The sequence below is a fragment of the Scatophagus argus genome, chromosome 21, assembly GCF_020382885.2.
Source record: "Scatophagus argus isolate fScaArg1 chromosome 21, fScaArg1.pri, whole genome shotgun sequence".
Classification (NCBI taxonomy): domain Eukaryota; kingdom Metazoa; phylum Chordata; class Actinopteri; family Scatophagidae; genus Scatophagus; species Scatophagus argus.
In genome coordinates, this window is record NC_058513.1 from 9,064,756 (window position 1) to 9,087,001 (window position 22,246).

Consider the following 22,246-nt stretch of genomic DNA (forward strand, 5'->3'; position numbering starts at 1 on the left):
CATCTTTCAGTTTTTGTAGAACTTATTTGCATTGAATCATCCCTGAATTATAAAATAATCTGTGTCTCTTAAAGGCAGTCTTGGCTGGAATGTGTGCAGCTCTGACAAACAGTAGAACATTTTGAACGAATGAAGCATTTCTTTAAAAATGCTTTAAAGTCTTTTAATTTTCAAACCCACATCAAAGAGTTGAATGTATTTCAGTGCTTTGAGAAAATATTGCTGTTTCAGCTATAATTCCTTTTCTTATTCGTGTTCCAGAGCAGACTCTGGTGTGTAAGTGCACCTTGGCACGGTGGCGCCCTCCTCAGGTACCTCTCAAATCAGTCTGTGTGGCTTTTCCACTTATTGACAAATGGTTATTGTAGTGCCTTGTGCAAGATAACGTAAGTTTACCTAGTCGTGCATAATTTAATCAACTAAGAAAGTGACAAATACTATTGCGGCTCATTGAAACATACTTGTCTTTCAAAAGACCCTCTGATAACTAGGAATGGTTTCTCACTAGCACTTACGTTCTAGCATTTGCAACCAAAGTAAAACTGCAAAATAAATGAATGCACTAACTCCTGTCTGACTGAGTTATTTGACAACTGCAATTGTGCTACAACACAGTAAAGAAGAACTGCAACTTTTAATTGTTACCTCTAAAGTTTCCACTGATTATTTTCTTGTGTCCATTATTATGCTTACTATTTGTACTGTCTTTTGTCTGTATTGTGTCATCCATTGCCAGATGTTTGCACCATTTGAGCTATTGAGATGAGCTCCCTGCTTGAGTATCACTTCACAGTTAAGGCTTAAGTCTAGCCAGCGAGACTGAAAGAAACTGTGTCGCCCAATAGCGTGGGCTCCATTGTATCTGTGAAAGGCTTAAGTAGCACTCTGGGTATTGTTTTCTTTAAAGGGGAGTCAGGTTACCCTGACAACCAAAAGATGGCTACCCATAGGCTCTGAGACAAGAAAAGGCACGGCCAGAGAAGGAGGGAAAGAAAGCGAAAAGAGACAAAAAGTAGGCAAGATACTTCCCAGCTCCAACTTTATTTCCTTTTATTAGTTTGTGTTCTGAAAACAGACCTGATGGCTGCTGGTGGGTTGGGACGGAGACCAAAGGAGGTGAGGATGTGTGTGTGGTTTGTCTTGTTCGCTCAACTGCTGACATCACTGTATCTCTCACATTGACACATAACATCTTGTTCACAGCAGTTTTATTTCATTTAGGTTCAGCATTTCTGCCAGTTTAGTGAACACATTCAACACACCTGCAGAAAGACCACAGACTAAAGGCTTCCATGGCCAGTCATGCTGGCAGTAGTATTAGGCCTACAGTGAAATTTATTTAGGTTTGTAGACTTTGTTGATGTAATTCATGTAGAAAGTGTGACCATCTATCCATTCATTTTCTATACCGTTTTGGAAGTGTGACCATTCATATGCAACTTAAAGAATCTACACTGGATCTTTAGTGCTTAAATTCATCATAGGGCTGAAAAATGTAGTGCAATTCTGTTATTCTCTGCCCAAGATGTAACTATACATCTGTTATTGAGTGTGTTATGCTCACTGCTACTTGCAATCCTTATTTTGACAGTGAGATCCAACATCCTTTAAACAGAAGGCCATGCATGTCGCACTGCGGCCACGCAGGTAAGGCTTATTTGAGACAAATCAGTAGTAAAATAGTGCAGTAGCAAGTAACTGATGCACCTAACCTCCATCATACCTGCACATGCAGCGTACACCAACATTTTGCTTTACTTATTTTGCGTGGTTGAAAGCCATAAAAAGGCAAATTGTCAGTCTCATTTTGACAGCTGGAAGGTCTTTGACACATTACGGTGGCTCTTAGGCTTGTTTACAAAGCACAATACGTAATTGATTATTTTCTCTAATGTGTAGCTGCATCTCCCCAGCACATGACATCACTTACAGTAGATGTCAGGCCAACTATCACAGAGCTGATCTGTTTTAGCATGATTTTTCTTTCTTTCTTGGCCTTACAACTTTACACCTTTTCCATAATGTATAGCGTATGCCCTGCAGAGATGTGTGATGTGTTTTGATGAAATGCAGATAGAAAGAGTAAAATGGAAATAGTTTGTCTAGATCTGAATCTGGAGCTTTACAGGCATTAGGGGATTCCTGAAGCTGTTTGTGCATGTACTTGCACTTGCCTATAGTGTGTTTCCTTAGGTAAGGGTTAGTGAGTTTACTGGCCTGATGAAAGTGAGAGTGAAGTGACTGCTCTCTCTGCCCCAGTTAAAGTGAAGCTGGGAGCCCACGTGAGTGGTGAGCAGACATGGAACATCACACCTCAGATATTCGCTCTGACTCACCACGGTCCTCAATGGAAGTCGTGGAACAATCTAGTTTTTCACATTTTCAGCATTTGATAACAGGCTGAGTCAGCCCGTCTTTTTATTCTATCAAATTTAGATGAAATCTATAAAGATTAAAATTTAATTGGTTCTTTTTGACACACATGATTAAAAAGTGACCCTTTATTTTATGTCCAATATGTGACCAATTCCCTCTATTGCACAGACTGCTGGGTGTGTGCTCACTGAAAACATTGATGCAGTGGGAATGATTTTTCATTTTCTGTTTCCAGCCTTGCTAGAGAAGTTCCATATACAGAAACTTGGGCAGTGACTGCGGGGTCCATGGAAAGATAAGCTAATGAGCAGGAAAGTCTAACCTAACCTACCAACCTAAACAATTAAAGTTAATTGCCAAAAGTATTAAAAAAAACAGCTAAAATAGTAAAATCAATAATAATAAATAGTAAATTTAGCCTAAAGATGAAATAAGGTAAAAGCAATAGCTAGTAAATGGTACACTACATTGATAATAACTAATAAACATTTGAGATAGTTTCTAAAAGTAACAGGTAAACAGTTGAAAGAGGTGGCATTAGCTGGTTATTGGACAAAGAACTGAAATAGGCAGCTAATCATATGGATAATTGGATAAAAGAAATTGATAAATGTCAGAAAAAGTTGCCATTAGTGAAAGTGGTCAAATTTTATAACTATAGGCAATGAATGAACAATTCAAATAGTCAGATAAATATAACATAATGAATAAAAGGTCCAAAATGTTGCTAAAAGTAATGGATAAACATTTAAAACAGATGACTAAAAGTAAAAATTGGATAAATGGTTAAAATAGATGCTTAAAGCTTAAATGCTTAAATAAAAACAGCTCAAACGTCCATCACTCCAAGGTAGAAGTATGGCTGCAAACTTGACCAAAATGATCTAACCACTGACACTCGAATTTTGTTATAAATTCCTCATCCAGTTCAAATCACTTCAAATAAGCACATTTGGCAGATGCCATTGGGCTGTGAGCTGCTGATGGAGGATTACTGTCTTCTGCTGGCTCCGCCATTTGTAGTGAGGAGTTGCTCTCTGTGTTATGCTCTCTAGTGGTTGCCTAGTGCTCTGCCTGTGCCTGTCTGTGTTCACCCTGCTGCTGCAGAGTCTCTGGGTGCCACTTGAGATGACCAGAGATGAACCTGCCGGGAGGTCACCTGAGGAACAAGGTAACTTACATGGACACACACGGTTTAGCTTGGGAGTGGACCTTGAATAAACAAGCAGAATTCATCCATCCATCCATCCATTTTCTATACCGCTTATCCGTCAGGGTCGCGGGGGAGCTGGAGCCTATCCCAGCTGACTACAGGCGAGAGGCGGGGTACACCCTGGACTGGTCGCCAGTCAATCGCAGGGCCAACACACAAAGACAGACAACCACACACTCTCACACTCACACCTAGGGGCAATGTAGAGTAGCCAATTAACCTAATGTGCATGTTTTTGGTATTGTGGGAGGAAGCCGGAGTACCCGGAGAAAACCCACGCAGGCACAGGGAGAACATGCAAACTCCACATAGAAGGGCCCAGACCGGGATTCGAACCTGGAACCCTCTTGCTATGAGGTGACAGCGCTAACCACTGCACCACCGTGCCGCCCACAAGCAGAATTCTTCAAAAAAAAAAAAAAAAAAAAAAAGTAAAAACCCACGCAACCATGGAGCAATTCTAATTATGAATAAAGCAAACAGTGAATATTTTTGCAGAGATTTTCTGTCTTCCCGGTTTTGGACAAAGCTTTGTACACAATTCGCTGTGGGTCCCCTCATGTGTCTGTAGTTGTGGGTTTGCAGCCAAGGGCTACCCCTGTGCAATTCAGTAGTCTTCAAAAAGTTTCCCTAAAGGAGGGTATTTTAGGGAGGCAGCAGACAAGGTTGTTTGTGCAACAAAGTCTTTCTTCATAGTTTACAACAAAGAGACAAATGTTGTCAACAATCTCCTGCAGAGTCAGATTTTCTGTAAAAAACAGCTTTCTCTCTTATGCATCTGATGAATAAATTATCATATTCAGGCACTGTGCTTCCCTCAAACTTCTATGAGTCACTTTTAAAAATCAACACGAGCATTTTGGAAAACTCAACAAGTTTCACGGCATAAGCATTTCAGGAGGTCTCTGTTTGTTGCTTTTGTTGCGAATCATAATTTAATAATTTAACATTGTTTGCACCATTTGGATCATTGTTGATAATGTTTAGGGTTTTTTTTTTTATTGTTTTTTTTAACTCAAAGAAACTTGATCCTGTGAATAAAAGTAGCCATCTTTGAAGGATAATATTGAGATACACAGGTTTAATTTACGACAGAACAAATTCACAACTGCAACAATGTGGCTACTGATATCTGTTTCAAAACAAATCCCAGAAGATTACTTTTTTATCTAAACATTGCATTCCACTGCTTCTCAGACTGTAGGAAAACAGTTTTTTGCTGACAATGTAACCCACTGGTGGATCATGGCCACAGACCCACAATTGCTCTGTGCTTTGAGGGACCCACCACAAGTTGTGTACAAAGAGCCACCCAGCGATGGTTGTGATGGAAATACCACACCGAGGAAGCTGTTGGTCAGCACAAACAGCTCAAACACATCACCAAATGTTCAGTTTTCAGTCTCTGTGAAGAATCATGTGCTTGACCCAAGCCAGTTTATGTCAGATTCAATTTTAAAGTGAACTTTTTGATTTTATGCTGGCAGTGACTTGAGATCATTTAGTTTAGGCTTTGCCTTATGGAGGTTTGCTTGCTTTGGAAAAAAACAAATGATATGCAAAAATTAAGTTTCACCCACATCATTGTAACTTTAAGTATACTTAAGAAAACAACATACAACATAAAACAGCACAAAACTGAATTGTCTCATTCCACTGGTGGATCTTTTCTATAATAAATTAATATGTTGGCTCTGACATTGACATGTCAGTATTATGAACTATACTGCAGTCATCCAGCAGGGGGCAATCAAGATACTTGGGCTTCACTTAACGGGAGCTCTCATGTTTTTCATCTTTATATACAGTCATCACTTGTGAGGGTTGCACACCCCCCACACACATCATTTAATGAGCTCCACACACAGTTTTGAAGTTGTTTGGTCATTTAGTTATCTCACACAACTTACATGAAGATGTTACATAGTCCCACCTCTTCTCCCATTTGTCTTTCATTGCACCTGTGCCCAGAAGACCCCGGACATGTAAATAATGATAACGATAACAGCTGAGCAAACAGAGATGAGGTGACATCACCAGTCTGAGGCATTTTACTGTGTGCCACAGGTTAAAGCCTTATCCCCAAGGAGATCCTTATGACCTCAAATCAACCCTAACTCTGCCAGACCCCCCCACCCCCCACCAGGCTGAAGTACCTTTTGCAACAACTGTTTCCAACTGTCCCAGAGGTCCCTAGTATAACATTCAATATTCCTTATCCACTGCCAATGCAACTCTTTTAACAGTCCTCCTTACTTCAATCAAATGTTTCACTCAAGACACCCTTGATCTGCCATCTCAAATAGCTCATATAAGCCTCACCAGCAGGCTTTAAAAACACACATTCACTGTTTTTACAGTTAAGGTATGTCTGGTAAACAGTAGAATGTCTGCCAACAAGCTAGGTGGCTAACAGAGTGCTTTACTGTGAACACCAGTACTTCAGGTCAGACACTTTAAACTGGGTGACCTCACCTTAACGTCTTATTAGTAAGGTATTCGTGGAAACACTCACAAAAACATATGAATATATTATGTCTACATGGGTGCATGTGCCTGCGGGTGTGTGTGTGTGTGAGAGAGAGGGCCAACTCTGTACAGTTACACTCAAAAAACAAATATGTTGTTCTCAGAAATTCTGAACCAGTACCATCTTTATCTGTCACTGAATTTTCATTCAGAGGAAATCACCACTGTAAAAATAATTAGATGCCATGGAATATGGAAAATACATATAGCCACAATAAGCCATAATAAATAGTATTACATAACCATGCTGTTTCCTGACAAACACAGCCACATTTCTTGCTTCTGGATTTTCTGTGACATCATACAGAATGCTACTACTTAAACATTATGAGAGAGGGAGCATATGATACTGTACATGAATGACATACCATGTTGTATACGCTTGATGTCATAGGTCAGCATGGTCTCGGCTTTCGTAAGCTGGCTCTTCGCTTGGAGGCGTTGAGTACTCAGGTGCAGAGGCTGACCAGAGAGAGAGACAACACCCAGCTGACAAGAACTGATCTCAGCCTGTTACTGCAGAGGTATTCAACAACATCTACAGTCTTAACATACAATCAGAATGCATGGCACATTTCAGTATAATGATGTAGCTTATTACATTTGTTCATCCAGTGTGATTACATGCCGGTTTCTGATCTAGCTTTAGACAGGACCAGCAAGGCTTAGCCCACTTAGTAGAGAGAGAACTGAAGAGAGTGTCTCAGAGGCTTGACCAGCTCAGCAGTCATCATCACCATCAGTCTCACACACCATCACCTCTTGATGACCTCAGATTACACACAGGTAAAACCCAGACTTTTATCACATGTAATTTGTTTTGACTGACTGTGTTATCTTATTACTTTTTGGGGATTTCGATCTATTTTACCTCCTTAACATAACATGTATTATAAAAGATTTTTGGCTTGCTTTACAACTGTTTTTATTTCTTAGTGCATGATTTCAGTTAACTACACACAGCATGTTCAAGATTATTAATGCTGATAATTCTTTGATATGAAAGAGACTAAAGAGATGAGACAGACAAAAGATCTGTGCACCCACTTGTTTTGTATTTTCCTTTAGTTTGGATTGTCATGCCATACTGGATTGCCAAAAACACAATTTCATTGCCGCAAATAGGGAGAATCTGCTGTGTTCAAATTTAAATCTTAATTTGACTTTGTACTTTGCTAAAAGCAGCTCATTGTTCCAGCTAAAACAGAGATTTTAGGATTTGTTCCAGTTACAATATGATTTAACAATCTAGCTACACCAAATAAACACACTGCCCCCTCCCTGCATGTTGCCAGCTTCAATAATTGGCCAACTGCAAGCTTTTCTGTGGTTTACTGCTGTGGTAGTGCGACACTCGGAGCCAAATGCACGGTTCATAGCCTCAATAGAGGTTAACCACACAGTGAAATTAACAAGCTGTGATAATGGAGGGTGTGAATGGGGGGGTTAAAGGGCACTGGGTGCAGGTGGTTATGGGGAATGAAGTCCTTGAATAGAAGTTTAACAAGTCCCACAGAGCCAGTGCCGATCAACTGGCCGTGGGGAGGAAAAAAGTTTACGTCTACATTACGACCCTCCCGAGAGGTGTCAGGTGAGAGTCAGGTTACGTGCCCTTGTTGGCACGCGAGGGGTTGGGTGAGTGTGCATTTTGTGTGTGTGTGTGTTCAGTGGGGATGAGTGGGTAAATGTTTACCTCCCTTCCTGAAAAGGAAATTTATGAAGCTTGGGCCACACAGACACCATAACGTGCATATGTGAAGGTACACACTTGTCGACATGTACACACATGCCACCCGCATGCACTTCCCCGTCACCAGCCTGTTCGCCCCCTACCCTCTTCCTCTCACATTACCTCACACCCATAAAATACGACTGAATTACCCACGAGTCCTTTCACCGACCTGTCTACTCATACTCTTGTTTTTGCAGAAAGAGCACTTTTTGCAGCAGCAAATCACTGTTTTTAGGATTTCACACCTCAGCTATGTCTACGGCTTTTCTTATCTTTTTTTTTCCCCTCCTTGCTTTTCCTTTTTACTAGGTTGTTTTACATAGTTAAACACTGTGTATTTTGGCAAGGGCTGGCATTGTAAAAGGGTATGTTTGGTAGGAGGCAGGTGTGTCAGGTGTGTGTGTTCATTCCAGTTGATTGACATTGGCTAGAGATGGTGGGGGGGCTTACGGGAAAGGGCCTCTGAGAACACACTGCCTCCACTCTAGTGCCTCTTGCAGGCACGACAACCCTATACATCGTGCTGATGGCTGCTGCTCATTGTGAACATTTCGAGTCAAGAGGTTGTATATCAAAGTTATTATCCTCTGTTCTTCATTACCCACAGTGAGTTAAACCTACAGTGCACTTTTTGTTACTAAAGCCAAGCTGGTGGAATAATGATGCATTCAAAGTAGCCACATAAAGTTTAAAACTGTATGATGGCTAATATCTTACCCCTAGGGACCAATGAGAAGTGTGAGGTGCCAGTGGATCCTGCATATCCGGTGTGTGCAGAGAAAGTGGAGGTGAGAAGGTGGAAAGATATATGGTGGCATGAACTGTACGGCTCTGTATTTGCACTAGTGAAGTGCTCACCTTCTCTTAAAGTTTTATATTTAATATTTAGTTCCAAATAATGGTTTGGATATGGAAATACCATTGTGGACTATCCAAGTTAGTCTGCATGATGAATTGTTGTACGTAACCAAAAATGAGCACCGTTATTTTTATTTGTCGTTATTTTGATTTAAAATCTGTCTCTCTGGCAGTTTCTGCGGGCCCGTTGGCAGTCAGACCCCTGTTATGCTTTTTATGGGGTGGAAGGTACCACCTGCTCCATACTTACTTACCTTAGCCAAATAGAGGACTTTTGTCCCCCTCGTCTTGGAAGAAACCACTCTGCCCTGCCGTGGCACCAGAAACCTCACTCTTTCACAGAGAAGGTACGACCACATCGACCTTATGCTGTATTTGAAAGAATGATTAAGTTCATATTAAAGCACTTCATAATTTGCACCCCCTGACCGTTTCACACTTTGATTGTACACAGGCTGAGATACGTACAACTTTGAGCCCACTGTATGAGGTCATCAGCAAAAACAGTGGTCCTGCCGCAAACTTCATCCAGTCCAGACTGGAAAGGATGTCCGAACGGTGGATACAAGCTGGTCAGAGGCTGAGGCAGAGCAGCAACAAGACTGTCTCGGCCCAGATGAGGGTATAAACTAGCATGTCATCTCTGCCAAGAATTATTCAAAGTATTTTCAAGAATTTAGTTTCTGTGATTTCAGAAATTCCCCCAACATATGCTTAGAGGTTTTCAAAAACATGCCTGTGTGATAATAAATGTTATTAATAAGAGTTTTTGTGTGTAAATACTGATGTTTTTACACACCCCATTTTAAACTCACATCGCTGTCTCCCGCTTCCTCCACTTAACTGCCATGTTGGCATCCATTAAAGATGGATTTTGGACTTTATAACATCACCATCTGCCATCCTTTAGGTGCTTCTTTATCCTGGCACCCTGGCTGGGAGTGTTGGCCAGCGGTTTGAAGCCATGGTGAAGAGAGGCGGTCCTCTAGGGGAGCTGGTCCAGTGGGCTGACCTCAGTGCCTGTCTAACAATCCTGGGCCACAACTTAACATTCAGCTACTCACAGCACCAACTCCACAGGTTGGCACCACTAATTACTTCTATCTGATAGAAAACTTGTGTTTATTTGTTATTTTTGTATTGATTACACATAAAATCAAAGTTTTTTAGCAACTAATTGGACTAAACATCTGGCATCACTGACTTATCTTGTATTCATAGCTGTGTGGAATATGATCACTTTATACTCAAGTGAGGAGAGAGGTAAAAGATCAGTGTCGAATGATGCTGAGCAATTAATGGTATGATGTGCGTTTATTGTGATTGGTCCAGCCTGATTGGTGCTGCTCCAGGCCGAGGCAGTTGTCCAATCCAGAGGCCATTGACCTTTGACCTCATCTACACTGACTACCACGGCCTTGCTCACCTTCAAGGTGCCATGGGACTGGCTTTCCTGCATTACCAGTATGACCGCAATTTTCTAAATACGTAATGATGCCTCTTGTATTTCAGTGCTTATCTGTTCTCTGAATGATATTACACCAGTATTTTACACTTACATAGTTTTAGTAATTCTGAAATGAATTGCAAGTGTATTTCAAGGTCTTTGAGTTAAAAACCTTTAATGTATCAGTAAATGAAAAGATTTACAGTATCAACCCTGACCCTTTTTTTTTCTCTACTATGATCCTTTAATATAGCTTGCATTATAGTGTGACATTGTGTGGGCTTTACTGCATATTTCACACACACATAGAGTACCAAGGTACAATGTGAACTTTAAAAGGCTTGCTATAAGACTATAAGACAAAGTAGGCTATGATATTTACTCAAGGCGCTTAATGTTTAGTAAGCCTTTAAAGATTAAAGACCTGATAAATATGAAAAGTAAAGTCACATGATGAAGGCACATTAGACACCATAGGCTACATATGTCCATGTAGTCACTGTTGAATTGATACATTCGTAGAGAATCAGAGTATATTAATCTAATGTAAACTGTGTTATGTTATTTAATCGTTCTAGGTGTCACTTCAGAATCCTGGATTCTTTTGGCACTGAACCAGTCTTTAATTTGGGGAGTTATGCTCGTAGCCATGGGTATAAAACACTGTGGGGCAGCTGGGGTCTGCAGCCTCTGCAGTACATGACCATGTTCCGTAAGTCTCTGTGTATGTGTATGTGTTTGTTTTTCTTATTAATGTCTGTAATCATGCAAACATGTGAGTCAGTGTGTGTTGTGAGACCACAGCTGTGTGATAGTGACTGTGTGATCATTTTCACAATACAATAACAGTCCCAGAAAATATCAGATTTGCAGTACACTATTTTACAAACTTGGTATTATTATTGATCACAATGACTTTTAAGTGAATGAAAACAGAAGTGTTTTTTTCGGTTGAGCAAACACTTTTTTATAATTTCCCAAAATACTATATCCTGACAGAGTCCTGTTTAAATAAACAACAACGTTAAAATAGTTGTATACAATACCACAGACAAGCCACTGTACATGGTATGATAACTGTCAGTTTTCATACAGTGGTGAAACTAGTATATTGCTTTCACCCTATATGTATTTATACACACACACATTTACATTCATTTATATCTTGCTGCTGCAGCACTGATCCTTCACATACACTCCTCAAAGTGTCTTCACAGCGAGAGGATTAATAGCTGAGGTTAAATAAACTTAATGCCCAGACAGAGCTTTCATTCCAACACCTCTCCCTGTCATCTTTCCCACCTTGCCGGGAGATGGAGACAAGCTGGACACTCTGGGCCGAGAGCCACCCTTCGTGCCTCAGTCTTGAACGCTGTTTATTTGTCCTGCGGGGTGGGAGGGGAATAACTGCTAGCTGATGGTGGGGAAAGGCCAGAAAAATAGAGAGACAGCGAAACAGTAACAAAGACACAGGAAAGAGAAGGAAAGACCAAGTGGGTGTCTAAGCTTCTGTTTTGAAACGAGGGAGAAGATAATCGACTGAAGGACTGTTGGTTGGTTGTTGAAACCAACCAACAAAAGAAACTTTATTCATTCACAGCTTTAGCTTTATACACCCACATGTTGCATGAGCTTTGATAATATCAGTGAGCTGTTCCATATCTCTGCTTATCTTGCTTATCTGATATATGAGTGTGTTAAGCATTGAACCAAGTCAGGTGTAAGAGACAAGTGAGGACAAATGGAGCTGAAAAGGAGCCAGGAGGAAATTATGTGCTGATGTGAAGGCTGTGAAGGAAGATCTGGCAAAATTCTTTTAAACAAAGTCTTTTAAGCAGGAGAGAATAACACACACACACACACACATACAAACTCTGAAGATGCTTGCACACACCGACACACACACACACACACACACACACACACACACTTTTGCTGGCACATTCCTGCTAAAGTAAATACACATCTTTCACACCTTCCTTTGAATGTCGGAGGGCAGCAGGGTGACAGCTGCCTATCCAAACAATCAGACGTTAACCTCTCATACTTGTGGAGTTCTCTTTTCCTTCAGCTTCTCATTTATACCATGCATATACCATGTTTTTCCTCTCTCACAAAATTTAAACCGTAGCTGTTATTCACCTGTAATGTATTGGGTATGTGTTGTCAGCGATGCCCGTCTGAAAGTAATTATATTGATCCTTCAATCACATTTTCCACACTGTGTTTCTTTTCAGTTTAAGGAAAATGTGCACACACATGTCCATCATCTTTGTGTTTTGGTAAAATAAGTCTTGATTAGAAGACATTTTAAGATGAGTTTCATTGTTCACAAATAAAGTAGATTAATACCACTCAAATCCTTGCCAGATTTTTCTTGTGGAATCTTTAATAAAAATTAAGTACAATAATATCGGTGGTGTAGTTTATTTATCGTTTTATATATTATCTCACTGCTTTGTGTTCTGTTATCTGTAGCTCATACTCCAGATAACTCTTTCCTGGGCTTTGTGAGTGAGGAGGCAGTAAGGGAGGAAGAGCCAGAGGCAGACACCTACAGGAAAGACGGGATAGCTGTTGTCTACGGCAAACAGGACTACATGTGGCAGGTATAATGACAAAGCCAGATATTGCTCCATTTTACATGAGAGTGAAGATTTCAGAGAGATGGATTAGTGTTTCTGTGCATGCTGGTCTTAAACCTACATGCTCTGGCTCCTGTGTTCCTTTGTATGTGTATATCTTAGGGTAAATCTGAATTTGTGGGGCTGATCAGTGAAGAGCTGGAGACCCATGCTACAGTATACCAGCTTCCAGGATCCGCTTCTAATCTGCCCAGCTTCATCAGAAACCACGGCCTGCTGACTCAGGAACGTTTTCTACGCCTTCTCCGTAAAGCCAAGGTCAGACAAGAACTCATCTTATAATAAAGCAAAGCTAATGGAACTGTATTGCATGTAGTGTATATGCTTATGCCTTATGCCTGTCCTAACTTGTTTATAGTTTAAGAAAAAAAATATGACTTCCCCCTGCTGCTCTCCTCTCAGGTGTTCGTGGGCCTTGGGTTCCCCTATGAGGGTCCGGCTCCCATTGAGGCAGTAGCTCTAGGCTGTGTGTTTCTTCAGCCGAGATTTGACCCACCGCACTCATCAGACAACAATGCTTTCTACAGAGGAAAGCCTACCACAAGAAAGGTAGGAAACTCCTAAAACTGAAACAAGAACAAGAGTTTGGAGTTTAAATAATGTATGTTTTTTTTTTATATAACTTTTGTCCACAGATCTCTTCCCAGCACCCGTATGCTGAAACGTTCATTGGCAAACCCCATGTGTGGACTGTAGATGCGGCCAACAAGACTGACGTTCGTGAGGCAATCAGAGCTATTCTTCACACGCAGGTGGTGACCAGAGAACGAGCAGGAATTTCACCTATAACTGACATACATCCGTATAAATACAAACCCTGCAGTTCCATACGTTTCAGTAACATTTGCACTGAAATGAATGAATAACAGCGTATGTGTGTGTTTTTTGCAGGTGAAGCCTTTCACTCCTCGAGAGTTTACGTGCGAGGGAATGCTGGAGAGGGTTCACAGTTATATCACTCACCAGGTACAGAACTGTAGCCACACAGGATCGACCTGTTGCACTTTTTTTGGTCCTCCCTTAATTAAGGAGACTCCTGACATGGCCTGATATATGCATTGAATTATGAAGTGTATGAAAAAAGACAGAGTGGAAACTCTTAAAATTCTGTCACTGATATATAACTTTACCAGTACATAAGACTAATGCTGTTCTCTTATGAAATTATCCACCTCTGTTATGATGGATGTTCCTCTCGCACTTCAGCTCTTTCTATATTAACTTCACAATCATGACCTCAAGTCACATAATTCTTCATTTAAAAGCATAATAAAATGATTGTAATAGTCTGACCAAGTTTTTTTGACATATAATGGTTTAAAGATGGTTTCTTAGGCTTCACATTGTCTACTTTCTTTCTCTTAAATCCTTCCAGAATTTTTGCAGTAAATCTGTCCCTACGTGGCCACCAGAAAGTGCCCTAAGGATACACTTGGGCCCCCTTGGACAGTCATGTGTAAATGTGTGCCAAAGTTCTTCCCACATATGTGAGCCGGCTCTGTTTCACCACCTGAACAGTCCCGCTGCATTCACCAGGTGAGAAATCAACATGCACTATGAGATGAATGCATGTGCTTTAGGCTGCCATTTTGCTGTATGCAACTGAAAGTTGACTCATTTTTGCTGATTGACCACCAGTATATGCAAATAAATAAACTTTGATTTCTCATTTTGTAGACTTGGGATAGGCTGCTCCAGCATGGGGCAGGAAGTGAACCACCTGTTTCCTTCCTACATCCCCTGGGGTCGACACTGTGGCCTTCAGCAGGAACCTCTACTCTTCAGTTGTGCTGGCTCTGACCCTTCTCATCGCAGACTGTGCCCCTGCAGAGCTCACCTGCCCGAACAGGTGGCACTGTGCCCTGACTGCCTCTAAACATTGTGAAAAAAACTCAGGAAATCTCGGAAAGAGAAGAGGAAAAAAGGTAGTAAGATGAAGGCAGCACCAAAGAGCCAATCTGCAATGCATACTGTATAGGTAAAGAAAAGATCTCAACCAAAGATCAGCTGTTCTGCCAAAGCTACTGAAAGCTTTGCGCTCTTGTTTGTGGAGCTCACACCTCTTAAGAAGATAGAGTATGTGCACTGTATTTCATATGCACACTGACATGCACACTGACTCTATCATTTCTAGTGTCCCAGTAATCTGAAGGAATCATCTCAGTCAGCATCCTTGACATTTAGGTTTACCCAACAAGGTAAAGGTTTATATCAGGGTCATTGTCACAAGTGTTAGTTAAAAGGTACTTATAAGATGCTTACTGATATTATTATGTGTCTATAATACTACACAAGTGTTCATAATAGCATTATAAACACTATAAATACATTTATTGTTAGAATCTAAGACATTTATAAGCCCTTGTAAGAAACAGTTCATAGGCTGCAAAGCAATGTTAATAAGGCCTTATGAGTTTCTTATGATTGTTCATAATAGTAAACACAGATTTGTTCATATAGGAGTGGACATTAGTGGCAATTTAACTTTTCACATATCAATCAGTATGGATGAAGCTGTGCCAAGTACGCACAGTTTACTTGTATGAAATATAGCAGTGTGCATCCACTTGTTCGGTTTGTCGAATACAGTTGTTATAGATTAAGACTTTGTTTTTTTTTAATGGCACTCATTACTCAGGAACCAAAACTTTATGACACTTACTACATAAGTACATAAACTGTTGAAGGATGATGGATTCAAGGCCTGGTGTCTCATGCAACAGACTGAAATCCCTCTTGTTTTGTGACTTTTCTTTGATCTCTTAAGCAAATGAAGGCAAGATTCTCTTCAAGGAAAAGGTGCATTTCACTGAATATCACTTATCACTTAGAATTCTTATTGCTTAATTTCTCTTCTCCTGCTCCAGATCACAGTATATTTCCTTTTAATATGAAGCTAAATCAGTATCTAATCACTCATTTTCTTACAGCAATGTATCACTGGTCAGCGTTCATGGTCTTTCAGCTCGTGTAACCCCTCAATGCATTGCTGGCTGCAAATATTAGCCCAGGCCTCAGAGGAGAGTGGGTGACAACCTAAGTGATGAGGCTCATTATCTGAGTGAATCATGAATAACCTCTGGATGCCTTTGGGAGGTCACAGCCATATAACCATTATTATACTGTCATATAAACTGTTGGTTCCCAAGCGTCATTGATGTAGGAAACCCCCTCAGCTCTGGTTAAATTCATGCCCCCCGCCAGTATAGGCAGAACCTCATTGTTTGTCTTTCTAATGCATATTTTGCATCATTTAGACTGGGAAAAGTCACTGAAGGCAGAATTAATTATGTTTTCTTGAGTTGTTTTACTAGAAATTACATCTTAAATGATTTTGATCATAACAGATGACTCATTTTGCCCACAGTCCAATATTATTCCTTGTCTGCCTTATTTTGTACCCGGCTTGATATGAGCAATTATGGAAACTACATAGTATATAGTGATTTAGCTACATGACACACACACACAAACTTTAACATTTCCGTTTCAAATGCCTAAAATGGTCACACAGACTTATCCCATCATCCCTTCCTGCAAAACAGCTTGTGAAAGAAACAAATGATAACAACTGAAGACCAAACTACAGCCTGCGATCAGTGTTGTAAGTGATGGGGTGCTGGACTTACATGGCACAGCTGTTAGCAAAGATGGCTCCAACAATGGCAGCTAGCTGCTGGTTTAAACTGGACTGATGTGAGGTTTTTCTTGGAAATGACGCATTCATAAATGTTAACTGGCATAACTAGAGACCTTTTCCACCCCAATGCACTCCATGTGACCCAGAACATGTTGTCACTCAGGGATCAGGCCGCTCAGGGCTGCAACGACGGGGCTGATTGTCAGTGTGATTGACTAGTAAATGCCTGTGAGACGGTCCATGAAAACAACGTTTGTGATGACTTTGGTGGATTCTGGTGAATTTGCTTGGCCCTGTCAAATGTGACTTTTTCTTAATTAGCTGAATGGTCCAAAGATGATGGAAATTAACTCGCGTTTAAGTCAAAAAGGCTATTTGGATGAAAGGAAAATAAAAGTTGCTTTTGACACAGAGGGGAGTCTGTGAAACACTTTTTGGAAAGTGATGTGTCATTTCTGGATGAGTCATGTTAATTTATATCAATTACATGTGTTGTTGCATATAAAAGCTGTCATTCCCAGGGGGCTGATAGCAAAGGGTTCACATTAAGGGTTCAAAAACAGTGATGAGGAGATATGGAAATGTGGAAATGTGGGCAGACAAAGATTTTAGTGTTCCACCCGACTGCCTGCTGACTTCATAATGAATGGATTGTACGTTATATGAGTGACTGACAGTGTTTAATATCATAGATCGATAGATGCTGACATTCAGCAGTTATAATGTAAATAGAGTACATATAGCAGGTATATTTATCATCTTAATTTAGCATGTAACATGGTAACATTTATCATTAGTCTTACAGGAATTAAGGCATAAACCATAGTATACAGTATGTTGATCTGCTGGTGATGTTTAGTCTGTAGAGGAAAAGTGAGGGATCATCATAATGTTCACAAATTATTCTACGGGGGACATGGACATTTGTAATGTCAGTCTGTATCTACCGACCGGCAGACTGACATTGCCTTCCACAGAGTCATGCTGAGGGCATGACTAAAAACACTAGATTCTGTACTTGCATGTGCCTGCTGCATGCCACCTCTGCACACTGAAATAACGATTAGACGGTTAGAAAATAAGGGATGATTGATGGAGGTGAAAAAATGAAAACCCTTGAGAAACCAAGAGAGGAAACACGAACCTGTGTTGGGGTCAGCCAGACATCATGGAATGTTCATGCTCTAGCAGAGGTTCAAAAATGTTTGTCTGAGTGCTTTTTAATTTTACATGAGAGACAGGAGCTCTTTTAGCCACATAGGGACTCTTTCTCCTTTACCTTTTAACTGTGGAATGTGGTAAAAAAAAAAAAAAAATACACTTTACTGCCAACAAAAATGAGAGATCTTATAAAAGAAAGCAATACAAGGAGAGTTTCACTTGAATTCAAACTTTTCAACCACTTCTGTCATTTTATATGACAGATAAAATATATTCTGCCAAACCTCATGCTTTAGAGGAGTGAGATAACAACTCACATTTTTCAGACTCAATTGTTATTTCAAATAAAGTACTAATTCACTTCTATGTTATGGATGACATAGCACAAAAATAGAACAAAGTTTAAATTTATTCCTGTTGATTGCCGTGTACCAGAGCTTAGGATCAACTTCAAGTTACATAATCCGAGATATATTATAGACATAACTCATCTGTGTCTTTTCCTTCCTGAGGGTTACTGGAAAATGTTGCAATCTCCAAAATTTGTGGTCGTTACTATATTATATTTGCACGGCTGTTTACCATCAATCACGCTGTTTACACTGGATCTTCACAATGTACTTGCTGTGTCCTGTCAAACACCACTTCAGACTGAACAAATCCCCCCTCTTTTTCCTCAATTTATTTGGTTTTCTGTCCACTTTTTTCGTTCTCTAACACTTTTCTTCACATCTCTCCCTTTTTGCTCTCACTCTTGTCTCCCTAGTCTTTATCCCTGCTTTATTCTCATGTGATAATCAATGCTGACGCAATCTGTGACTGATCCAGATGGTTTTGAGCTTAAAACAGCGTTTTAATAGCAACAACACAATCTGGAAAAAGCGTAACACTTTTGATCTTCATTTTTTATTACTAAAATGTTTGTGATGACCTAAAAATGGTGAAGGACGGGAACAGTGACCAAAAGGCTATGAATGTGACATACATATAAATTTAGTTCACTGCACATCGTTGGATTACCTCCGGTTTACCCCATATATGACTCAGTCCTTAAGAACCTCTGCCTCTTGGCCTCTCCAGTTTTGTTGATTATGCAACAGCAGGTAGTTCCCTAAAGGGGGCAGTGTGGTCAAGCTAAAACAGCTAACCTCATACTAAGTCACAGCACTTAAAACCTCAGCAACCTGCTTAGGAAACTAGTGACAAAGATGAAACCGAGAAAGACTTAATAAAAATCTACCCAAGAGAGAAAGGGATTTTTGGATGTTTAATGAGAGAAAGAATGAGAGAGCGAAAGGGAAAAGCAAGACAGATGTGTTAGGACAAATGGAGACACTTCCAGTCTTCTCTACAGGTAGCTCTTAGTTATTCTAACACACTTGCACAAGTGGGGAGGGAGAAGAGTGGCTTAACTACCATAAGAAAGCAGCTGCTTTTATTGAAACCCGTTATTGGCGTGCCAAGATTACACTGAACAACAACCCTCCTCCCTGGAAGCCAATAAAATGCTGACAACAAACACTTGGCTTGCCTTCAGCGCTCTTAGAAGCCACAGAGGTTGGCCTTAATGATACTTGGTAACTATTACAGACTATTAAACTAAATGAATAAAAGAGGCAAAGAACAAGAGAAAGAGAAGGGGGAGAGGAGCAAACAGTGATTCCTTAACAAGTTGCTTCCAGACATAATGTAGGTAGCTGACTCATTGTGAGTTACCTCAAAGAGATGCACTTAAGCACTGAGCAAAAAAAGTGTCTTTTTTTGTGTGTGTTTGGGTGGAGAAAGACAAAACAGCAAAAGTGCTCTGCCTGATGTGTTGTTACACCCATCAGCAACACACACTGCAGGCCAGAGAGCTGTTGTATATGCTTGAGTGGTTGAAGCAGGGCACAGGCCTTTCCTTGATTTTCCCCAAACGTCTCGTGTCAGTATTGCAGCAATCTCACCACACCTGAGTAACTCTGAGGAAGACTCGATCCAGTTTATGTCTTCAGCGTGCCTCTGTGTGTGTCTGCGAGTGTGTGTGTCTGTGTCCAGAAAGCTGCTAATTCCATTGTCTTTATGTATGTATTCAGCATTTTGTGACCTCTAGGGGATGGGAAAGGTCATTCAACCGGACTGAGATTTTAGCAACAGCAGCCACAAGATTTTAAAACAACAACAACAACAAAGAAACCCCAAACACAAATAAATAAGAAAATTGATACTTGAATAACAAAAAATCTGAAAAAAAAAACATGCTGCAAAAGCTACAAGAGAAAATGTGTAATTTTTTTGCATGTTCTATTTGTGCCTATGCAGCTGACCAGGGAAAAGCTTAAGAATTAAAGCATCGTCTCTGTTTTTATTTTATGCTGAAATGGTCCTTCTTAACAGATAAACTGAACAAGAGAAAGTTGTGAAGAAACACAGAGCCAGCCCTTGTCATCTTTCATCCTACACCTCTGAATTGCTTTCATTTTCTGGAGCCCATAATTGGCTCTTATTGTCCCATAAATGGCTCCTTTTGGTATTGGATTTATAGTGAGGGGTGGCAATGGGGTGTGTGTGAGTATTGGTGTGTAAAAACCCACCTTTTGATGTCCCCTCTGCTTAACGGGCAGTGCAGACGTGCCTGCCCATATGCTGCACAGTGCCTCCGCCACACACTGCTAGCGTGCGACACGCAGACACATTAAACGATATTAAACTGCTTTTCTGCTTTCATTCAGAGTCATGGGATGTAACGGTTCGAGCAGGGTGGTTCACGTTAAGCTGTGCCACTTCCTCAGCTCTAATTAAAGCTGCCCATGCAGGGGGTCTCTAAATGTCTTGTTTTGCTGCACCCCCAATTCTGACCTTTTAAAAGGAGAAGGCGAGGCTTTTTTTTCCTGACGCTGTTCTGTGGAAGAGGTTTAAATAATATAGATCGGAGTTTATTTCTGGGTGGTGATGTTGTTTTACTGTAGTTAAATAAATAAAATATAATAATAAAATAAATTAAATAAATATCCACCATGCATTTGACAGATGGTGAACAAATTCACCAATTTTATGTTCATCGGTACTATAGAACTGTTTAAAAATCGTGTCAAAAAAGCATCAGAGTCATTTCAGACAACATCTGGAGGATGTTTCAGTTCTGAAAAAGAAATTTATCACACTGGACCAATGTAGGTGTTCAACTGCGTTGAGATATGGTAAATGCGAAGGCCATGGCATATGTTTCCAATTATTTTCATTATAAACCATTAAGTGCCTTGGCCCTGAATGAAAACAATTGCATTATCTGCAATTGTTATCTTTTCGCACTGTAGATTTTGCTTTGAATCAAGAGTGAGAGGGTAGCCAGTCTAAGACAGTGTAAGAGATGGAACTGACAACGTGACAGGGAATGATTGATAGCTGATATGCACAGGTCTGCATTTTTTTTTCTAGGTTGGTGAAGTCATGACCAAATGAGACCATGAACTCATTAAAATATTGCTTACTGAGGTAAGAAATCAAGTGATACGTAAGGTCATTTTATCACAAGCTTACATACAATCAGGCTTCTTTTTATCGTTTTTGTTACGATTGTTTACACACGATTTTGAAACACACACGATGTTTTTTTCAAAACATATCACACAATTAACCAAACACCACACCCAATTTGCAGAACACCCCAGCTTGTTTGCAAAATGAAGCGCTTTAGTATACACATATTTATAAAAATTCTATTTCGTTTTCATGTCACCAACACACTCTTTAAAATAATCGGACGGTTTCCATCAGTTACACACTACTGTAATTAATTCAAAACACAATTTGTAAAAACTCACCAAGAACTGCACAAGACCAATGCTGCTGACTGATGAAAATATTTATTTACCATATGTTTAATCAACATGCTGGTCAACATGGAAAATCAGAACAAAATTATAGTGTCCTTCCTCCACCATGGTTTCATCTCTCAGTCATTTAGAAAAACTAACAAACAAACAAACAAAAAACAAAAATATAGGGTTTGAACAATGCAACCTAAAGATATTTCCACCACAGTAAATTATACAGGAAACCTGTACAGTTAGTGTGTGACATCAGCCATTCATGAAGTAAACAGGTGTCACCCAACTGATACACTATGACATGGAGTGTGCTACATAGTGTGAAAGAAGTGTTGGTTACATATCTGAACTCCAGTCTAAATGTCCGGATGACAGGGGCGACGGTAAAACGACTCTCTGTCCAGCCTCTCGCATTGTCAGCTCATGGTTGATGACATGATCAGCTAAGGTTGCTTTGATTTCATTAGAAAGTTGTTGTTTTCTTTGTCTGCCATGAACTCCTCTACCAGTTATACCCATGCCTCTCACTCTTCCTCCCCCTCTCATTCTCACTCTCCCTCTTCCTCTTTGTCTCTCTGCAACATCTTCCATTGTTGTTGTAAAAAAAAAACAAAAAACAGTGCTCACCTGTGGTCTTTTTATAGTGCTTACTTCCTGATTCAAGTGGTAACAATTAACCATTGAGGTGTTTGGCCAGGTGCAACATATATTGGCCAATTAGCTCATGTAGTGTCATTCTGAATGGCAGTGTTTTGATATGGCAAACATGTGACTTTATGTCAGATTGAGGTGTCTTATGCAGAGAAGCGCGTTCAGTGCACTTTACAAGTGCCATT

General features: G+C 40.2%; 1 protein-coding gene across 1 annotated transcript; it reads left to right on the top strand.

Moving 5' to 3' along the window:
* The first annotated feature begins 928 nt into the window (after positions 1–928).
* Positions 929–15,412, top strand: LOC124052667 (alpha-1,6-mannosylglycoprotein 6-beta-N-acetylglucosaminyltransferase B-like). The gene is made up of 18 exons (XM_046377177.1): positions 929–1,116; positions 1,592–1,647; positions 3,432–3,547; positions 6,513–6,642; positions 6,762–6,904; positions 8,574–8,638; positions 8,882–9,055; positions 9,163–9,330; positions 9,619–9,788; positions 10,041–10,172; positions 10,734–10,867; positions 12,634–12,764; positions 12,903–13,058; positions 13,203–13,349; positions 13,436–13,552; positions 13,692–13,766; positions 14,176–14,336; positions 14,478–15,412. Exons 2-18 carry the CDS (start codon positions 1,622–1,624, stop codon positions 14,674–14,676), a joined length of 2,244 nt encoding a protein of 747 aa, XP_046233133.1. The 5' UTR covers positions 929–1,116; positions 1,592–1,621; the 3' UTR covers positions 14,677–15,412.
* The last annotated feature ends 6,834 nt before the right edge of the window (positions 15,413–22,246 follow it).

Excerpts from the sequence above, each read along its gene's own strand:
- LOC124052667 (XM_046377177.1), top strand. The coding sequence starts at position 1,622 with ATGCATGTCGCACTGCGGCCACGCAG. Across the intron at positions 9,056-9,162 it reads CTCACTCTTTCACAGAGAAG|GCTGAGATACGTACAACTTT; the intron begins GTACGACCACAT and ends GATTGTACACAG. Across the intron at positions 12,765-12,902 it reads AACAGGACTACATGTGGCAG|GGTAAATCTGAATTTGTGGG; the intron begins GTATAATGACAA and ends TGTATATCTTAG.